Below are 7,587 nucleotides of genomic sequence, written 5' to 3'. Positions count from 1 at the left end.
GGTTGGGGGTGTTAAATTAGGAAGGCAGAGAGGCCTCCGAGGAGGTGACCTTTCTTAAAAAACAGGTTTGAGAGCTTTATTGTAAGTTAGACCTGTGTGTACCTGTTCATGAGCTTGGAGACTTTAATATAGTTGTGCAAACACCACCTCGGTGCAGTTTTAGAACATTCCGTCCGTCCCCTCACAAAGTTCCCCGGGGGCACCTTTTGACAGACAGCTGGAGGTTGTGGGGAGGGGGAGTTACCCCAGCCACAGCGAGGGGTGAGCACGCCGTGGGGGGCAGAAAGGAAGCCGGCAGGGAGCGCGTGGGTGCAGAGCGGGAGGAGGGCAGTGTGGGGGGCGGTGGGGGAGGTGAAAGGCGGGCGGGTGCCTTCTGGGCTCGGGGCTCCCAGTGTCGTGCATACCACGTGGTCCACAAAGGCCCACACGTACTGGAATGGCCTGTGCTCCTTCCTAATGGCAGGAGTGTTCTCTCCCATCTTGATGGTCGAAGCGGGGGAGGGAACGGGAGTCAAGTTTCAGGTGCTGTGTGTGCTCACTGGGTTTTCATAACCCTATGAAGTGGATGTCAGCGACTGTATTTATGGATGAGAAAGTCAAGGCTAAATTACACGGCCAAAGCGATATGGCTAGTTCCTGGGCTCCATGGCAGCAGCCTGGCCACGGCTTTGTTCGCCCGTGCAGTTAACTGGCGTTCCACGTACACTGCTGACGTTTCAGGCAGCGGTAGTGGCAGCTCCACGGCCTCTCGTAAAGTTGCTTTCTGAGCTGTTGCTTTGACCCAGCATGTCTGCACCAGCTTACTGTTCATGGAGCTGGGGAAACGCAAATGCCTTTCCAAAATGCCTAGTAGTTTCCCATTCTGTGTTGTCTTTTTTTTAGCGATGTTACCCTTGTTGGCAAGTATGCCACTCGGCTCCCTGACTCCTTTGGGAGAGGTGACTGACATGGTAGGCTTCGTGGCTTAAAATTTTGCTAGCCGATGACAGGATTGAAAATGTGGCTTCAGCATGCGTGAGTCACCAGGGAGTTACAGTACACAGACTTCTCCTTGCAAAGGAAAGTAGTTTATTGTACCCACTAAGTACGAGGTACTGCCCTTTCAACACGGATAACCCAGTGTGATCCTCAGAGTCCTCCTGGAGAAAGTATTTTGTATTTATAAAGCAGGAAAGTAAGGCCTGGTGAGAGCAGGTCCAAAACCTGGTGAGTTTACTAAAAAAACTCGTAATGGGAGATTCTTGCTGGCAGATACCCACCCATTTGCAAGGCTGGTGCTCCCGTAGACCAAAGTGGATTACTTTGAAAACCTCCTACAAAGAAATCGCAGCCAGGACTGGTTGCTTTTCTTAGTAACTTCACATGGAGATCTTGACCTAAACCAGCGAGCAGAGATTAGTAAGAAAGTGGATTCTCACTCAGTGGGAACCCGGAAGCGGGGACCTGCTGCTGGTTTGCGGTTGTATCCTGGTGCTCAGCGCGGCGTCACTATAAAGCCTGAGCGAGTTGAGTTCTAGCTGGGACTGAAGCACTGCAGGGCTGTGTCAGCGTTGGTTTATCCGTGGTGACAAGTGTAAGGACACTGGCTGTGGGTGTATAGGAACTCTCCTGTCTTTACAATGTCTATAAATCTAAAATAGGAAGTTTATTTTTAAAAAGCACTCTCACATATTTAGATCTCTTCAATAGAGAGAGACCTAGCATCAAGCCATGTTCTCTTTGTTTCCCTTCTGCGCCTTAATTAGCTTTGTATTGCCTCTCGGTGGTATTTATAGCTTAAAAAAGGACCTGTCCTTAACATTTTCCATTACTTGTTTTAGAGCCAAAATGAGTCTGTTTGGAACAACCTCTGGTTTTGGAACTGGTGGGACCAGCATGTTTGGCAGCACAACTACAGATAACCACAACCCTATGAAGGTACCACATTGGACATCCTGGGGCTGTCCTGAAGAGTGCAGGGCAGGGTTTCCCACCGCAGTGGCAGCAGGAGAAACTGATAGTGGGGGGGGCCTCCTTTGGGTAGAGGCTCTGAAAATTTGTCGGGTTGCTTTCTCAAACACTGGAGCATAGGGACCTGCTGTCCTGTCCCCCTCACTGCCCCAGGCACCAGAATCACCTGGGGCCTGGCCTACACTGCTAAATCAGAATCTCTGCAGGGAGGGAGGGAGGGCAGGCAGTAGCTGTGATCAGCACTTAAGGGCAAGATGGTGGGCCCTCATCTGGAAACGTGGTTGTGCTGGTGCCTTCACTGGCTTCTTTCTCATCACCCTTTTTGAGCAAAGTAAGACAGGTCTGATTCAGTTAGCTCTTGAGCACAAGGGATTCCACCCTGAGGTTCAGTGAGAAAGAAAGCAATTTTGAAGGAAACTGGGATGATGCATACATTTTAACGTTGACCTTTCCCCCACCAGGATATTGAAGTGACATCCTCTCCTGATGATAGCATTGGTTGTCTATCTTTTAGCCCACCAACCTTGCCAGGGAACTTTCTTATTGCAGGATCGTGGGCTAACGATGTAAGTGCTCCTTATGTGTGTGTTCTGTAAGCATGCCTCTTCGAATGGGTGGAGTTAGCTTTCCTTTTGGCTCCATCCTCTCCCAAGCGGTTGAAGCTGAGTTAAGACTTATCCATGTTGACAAATGTAAGAAGGAAACTGGGTGTGTGGTGATGGGAACTCTCCTGTTTTTACAATTTTCTGTATTTAAATAAATAAATTTTAGATAAATTAGAGCAGCGGTTGCCAACCAGTGGTCCGTGAGGTCCGAAAGGTTGGCGACCGCCGAGTTAGAAGGTATCAACCAGTGGCTCCCAACCTTTTTTGGCCACGCCCCACCTGAGCATCTGTAAAACCCTGCTGCCCCCCGTGACATGTAATTCTTATTATTAAAAAAATGACTTCTGTTCCCGGAGAGGAAGCCTAAAAGGCCAGTAACTTGGTCTAAACAAGCTCCCAAAGAGCATGGCTTCTGTGAAAAAGAAAAAAAAACAAAAGGACAGTTGAAGTACTGAAGAAGAAATCACTAAGAAATTGTTAAAAAATATGAAGTAACATGAAAATAATAGCAAATAAAGTTTCAAAACATAATAACTGAAATGCATAAATATGTCACAATATATATTTACTAGAGGCCTGATGCACAAAATTCCTGCAAGAGTAGGCCTTCCTTCCCCTGGCTGCCGGCACCGGCTTCCCTCTGGCACCCCGGACTCAGGCTTCCCTCGCAGCCCTGAATTCATCTGGAAGAACATCTGGTCTAATTAGCATATTACGCTTTTATTATTATTATAGATATACTGTATATGAGGCCCTAGAACCATAAGAAATGCAAAAAATTTACTGTTAATTACTCATTCTCGAATTGCCCCCCTGTGGGGCATGTGCCCCACGTTGGGAACCACTGGTGTAAACCCTTCTGAGTGGGCAGACGTCGCTTCTTGGTACACGGCGTTTTGTTAAAGCACAATTACACAGCTGGCTCAGAAATTCCTCCTCCAGGTCCGAATCTGGAAGTGTATTCCCAGATCAACTGGGTGTTGGTTGGGAGTGCGTGTTGGCCATGACCGTGCACCAGGCTTCCTGAGCCTGTTCTTCGGGCATATGGCAAACTTCTCTTAGCTTTAGATACAGCGCAGATTCTGCATAGACCTTGTACTTACCTGTTGTGTGCAAAAAAGAGACAAAATCATAGTATACAAAAAGGAATAAAACTGGTAGAAACATAAGCAAAGGGAGTGAAGAGGTACTTCACAAAGAGGTTCAAGTGATCCATTAAACTTCAACCACTCAGCCACACCTAAAATAGGTAAACACGCATTTACACAATTGACTTGTTTTTCTATCAAATTAACAAAACTAAGGTTAAAGGAATTACACTTGGTGCTGACACACTAAGCTGAAACCTTGCATGGGTGCTGGTAGGTGTGTGTGTTGGTACAGTTCTTAAGCAATCCTGTCTCAGCGATTCCCCTCGGGGCCTGAGGAGGATCTAAGCATAGACCCTTGAGGGTCTTCATGCAGGAAAACTTCAAAATTGCACTATCTAATAGTAATGGTAATTTATGATATGTCGGAATGATGGGATACCATTTTTAAAATTTTTGAAAAGGTTTCTGCAACAGGGAAGCAGGCAGAGAGGGGATGAGGGGAGGAAAGTAGTTGGGGAGGAGGTTGTCAAGGTTGAGCAGGTTTGGTTTTTACATGGAGTTTCTAGAAAGACTTCAGTTGATTCTCTGCCCAAAAAATGTAAGAATGTTTATTGGCAACTAATGCAGTTGAGGGGAACTGCAATTAAAAAACGAAGATACTGTGCAGGCTCGTTTTTGGAAGAAAATATGTGTGCCTAGAAAGACTGAAAGCACACAGCTGCCAACTAGTTGTCCATGGGATGAGGGTGATTTTTGTTTTCTTGTCATATTTACAAAATCTCTAAGTAAAATGCATTACTTTTGTAACTGGGGAAAAATGATATAAAAAGTCAAAGTGAAGTATCCAGAGAAGAAAGGTTAAGTTTCCACTTTGGTTTTGATTCTCTGAATGGTAAGGATGACATTCTGCCTTAAAAGACAGATGTAGCTCATAGCTATGTTGAGAAAACTGTCTGCGGTTTTAGGTGGAAGCAAACGAATTTGTATATTTAAATGGATTAGGAATAGGAAGGTAACTACTTGTGTATACTTTTCAGTTACTTTATTCTAAGATTTTAATAAGTAGATTGATCGAAGTCCATATATATTTTAATTGTACTCTGTTATTAGTTTTAAATGCATATAATTTATCATAAATGGCCATGTTTGCATTAACGTGTCTTATTACTGTAGGTTCGCTGCTGGGAAGTTCAGGACAGTGGGCAGACTATTCCTAAAGCCCAGCAGATGCACACGGGGCCTGTCCTCGACGTCTGCTGGAGTGATGTGAGTGTCATTCCATTTCACATGTTTTCTTCTACATAAATACAGTGTATTCAGAATGTTTGTATGTTTCTGTTTTTATATAACCCCAAACACAAACAATAGGTATGTGTACACATTGAAGGAATTCTAGATTTCTGAGTGTAAATATAGTAATTTATTGATGTTCCTGATGTTATCGTTGTTGGCTTTAGTTAATCTCTATGAAAGCTTTGTTGCATAAAAAATCCGTTGTTTTATTGACATGTTACCTTGAACAGAGGATTTTTCTTGAGGCCTTTCCTACTTCTAAATATTCCATGAGCTTGGGTTGTTTTAAAATTAGAAATTTACTATCTAGAAAATAAATTCTTTTCTGTTATTAGACATTTGAAGACATTTGGTTTTTTTGGGATTCCCTTTCCCTCCCAGATCCTGACTATCGGCTACATAAGCAAGCGTGTTCAAGGTTTTTGTTGTTTGTTGTTGCTATTGATTGAGGAGAACTGAATGAAGGTGAAGGATAGGTGGCAAGGCACAGAGAGAGCTGTAGCTGTGGAGGGCCTGCCCCCTGGATGAAGGAGTAGCAGGGGGCCGGGGGGAGCTGACAGCCCAGCCCTTCTCCCTCTCCTGCCTGGTGGCTGCACCGGTACAAAGAAAACAGAGGGGCCTGACTGAGTAGGAAGTTGATAGATGTGCCAATAGGTAGATGCAAACATTCTGAAAAGTGATGACTTTGTTACAGATATAATTATTTCTAAGTTAATTTGCCTGTCTTTTTTTTCCGTCTTTTTTTTTTTCTTACAGAGAGGAAGGGAGAGAGATAGAGAGTTAGAAACATCGATGAGAGAGAAACATCGATCAGCTGCCTCCTGCACATCTCCTACTGGGGATGTGCCCGCAACCAAGGTACATGCCCTTGACCGGAATCGAACCTGGGACCTTTCAGTCCGCAGGCCAACGCTCTATCCACTGAGTCAAACCGGTTTCAGCTGCCTTTCTTAACTGATTGGGTAATGCTTCAGAATTGTACACTTTCTTTTAAGTGTGGTAAGGAGTAGAGGTAACTGACAGGAATTCTGCTGCCCGGATGTTATTGAGTGGCTGTTGGCATTTACCAAATGATGGAGTCCGTTCCCTTTCCCAGATTGTGCCTCATCTCGTGGAGGACTCAAACCTCGGAGTGAGGAGTTCTGACAGTGAGCTGTTCTAGAGGCAGGATGTCGTGGTTGGGGTGGGCGTGAACACAGGGAGCCTAAAGAAATTGAAAGGGTGCTGTGAATGTGTCACTAAAGAGGCAAGAATTGAGGTGAATTTTAAAGGAAAAGTGAACTGTGAGCATTGTCTCGTTCAGGCGTAGGTTCAAATTTTGTCTTTATCTCCTCCAGCTTTTTTACTTTGGCAAGATACATAATGTCTGTGTCTGTGTCCTCACATATCAAATGAAGATAATAGTAACTAAACAGAGAATAGCATTTAATTCAGCAAATAGTGACCAGGCCCTCTAGCACGCTGGAGCACCAAGATGTAGTGGCACTCAGAGGAGGCAAGGTCGGCAGGTCCTGTGCTCGCGGGACTCGTGACCTCTTAGGACCGACATAGAAACAGATGAGAATTTCAGGTAGCGAACGTTTGTGACAGCTGCATTATCTGCATGGTGCTCCCATATGAAATGAAGATAATAATTACAACAGAATAGCCAACTGTGGCCAAATGGGGCCGTTGCCTGTGTTTGTAAACAGTTTTGTCAGAACACAGCCACACTCATGCACTTACGTGGTGTGGCAGCTGCTTTCATGCTGCAGCAGCAGCAGAGCTAAGGAGCTGCAATGGTGAACTACAAAGACTGAAATATTTACTAAACAAATAGCCAGCACTTTGAGACAAAATTTGCCAACCACTGGTCTAGACTTTCCAATTAGTGCTTTCTCTTTTTAGTAAAAATTATATATATACACTAGAGGCCTGGTGCACGAACTTCGTGCACTCTGTGGGGGTGGGGGGTTGTCCCTCAGCCTGGATTGTGAGAGGGCTCAGGCCAGGTCGAGGGACCCCACTGGTGCACAATTGGGGCCAGGGAGGGATGCAGGAGGGCTCCAGGGCATGTCCAGCCCATCTCGCTCAGCCCTGATCAGCTGGACCCCAGCAGCAAGCTAACCTACCAGTCGGAGTGTCTGCCCCCTCGTGGCCAGTGATTGTCATAGCGAGTGGTTGAGTGGCCTTAGCATATCATTAGCACATTACGCTTTGATTGGTTGACTGGATGACCGGACACTTAGCATATTAGGCTTTTACATATATAGGACATATCTATATATATAAAAGCCTAAATGACCGTTCAACTGGTAGCTATGACACTCACTGACCACCATGGAGCAGACACTTTGACTGGTAGGTTAGCTTGCTGCTGGGGTCCAGCCGATGGGGAGTAGGTGAGATGGGCCAGACATGCCCTGGAGCCCTCCCGCAGTCACTCCCTAGTTGGCCGGGCCCAATTGGGACTGGGCAACATTGGGTGACATGCGCCAGACACTCCTTGGAGCCCTCCCGTGGTCCCTCCCCAGCCCCGATCATGCACTGGTGTGGTCCCTCAGCCTGACCTGCACCCTCTCGCAATCTGGGACCCCTCGGGGGATGTCCGCAGGCCAGGCCTAAGGACCCCACCACTGCATGCTAGTGTTTGTGTGTATATATATATA

At 46.0% G+C, this 7,587-nt stretch overlaps 1 protein-coding gene across 3 annotated transcripts in view; it reads left to right on the top strand.

Moving 5' to 3' along the window:
* RAE1 (ribonucleic acid export 1) overlaps nt 1-7,587 on the top strand; it is a 16,843-nt gene that overhangs the window by 803 nt on the left and 8,453 nt on the right. For all 3 annotated transcript variants that reach the window (XM_015560740.1, XM_015560739.1, XM_006758841.2), the window contains 3 exons: nt 1,821-1,917; nt 2,412-2,516; nt 4,820-4,912. In XM_015560740.1, the coding sequence (XP_015416226.1) occupies nt 1,828-1,917; nt 2,412-2,516; nt 4,820-4,912 (288 nt within the window). In that variant the 5' untranslated portion in view covers nt 1,821-1,827. The remainder of the gene's footprint in view (nt 1-1,820; nt 1,918-2,411; nt 2,517-4,819; nt 4,913-7,587) is intronic.

This window comes from Myotis davidii, unplaced genomic scaffold (genome assembly GCF_000327345.1).
Source record: "Myotis davidii unplaced genomic scaffold, ASM32734v1 scaffold75, whole genome shotgun sequence".
In the NCBI taxonomy this organism is placed as follows: Eukaryota; Metazoa; Chordata; class Mammalia; order Chiroptera; family Vespertilionidae; genus Myotis; species Myotis davidii.
This window is presented reverse-complemented; position numbering and strand designations above follow the sequence as displayed.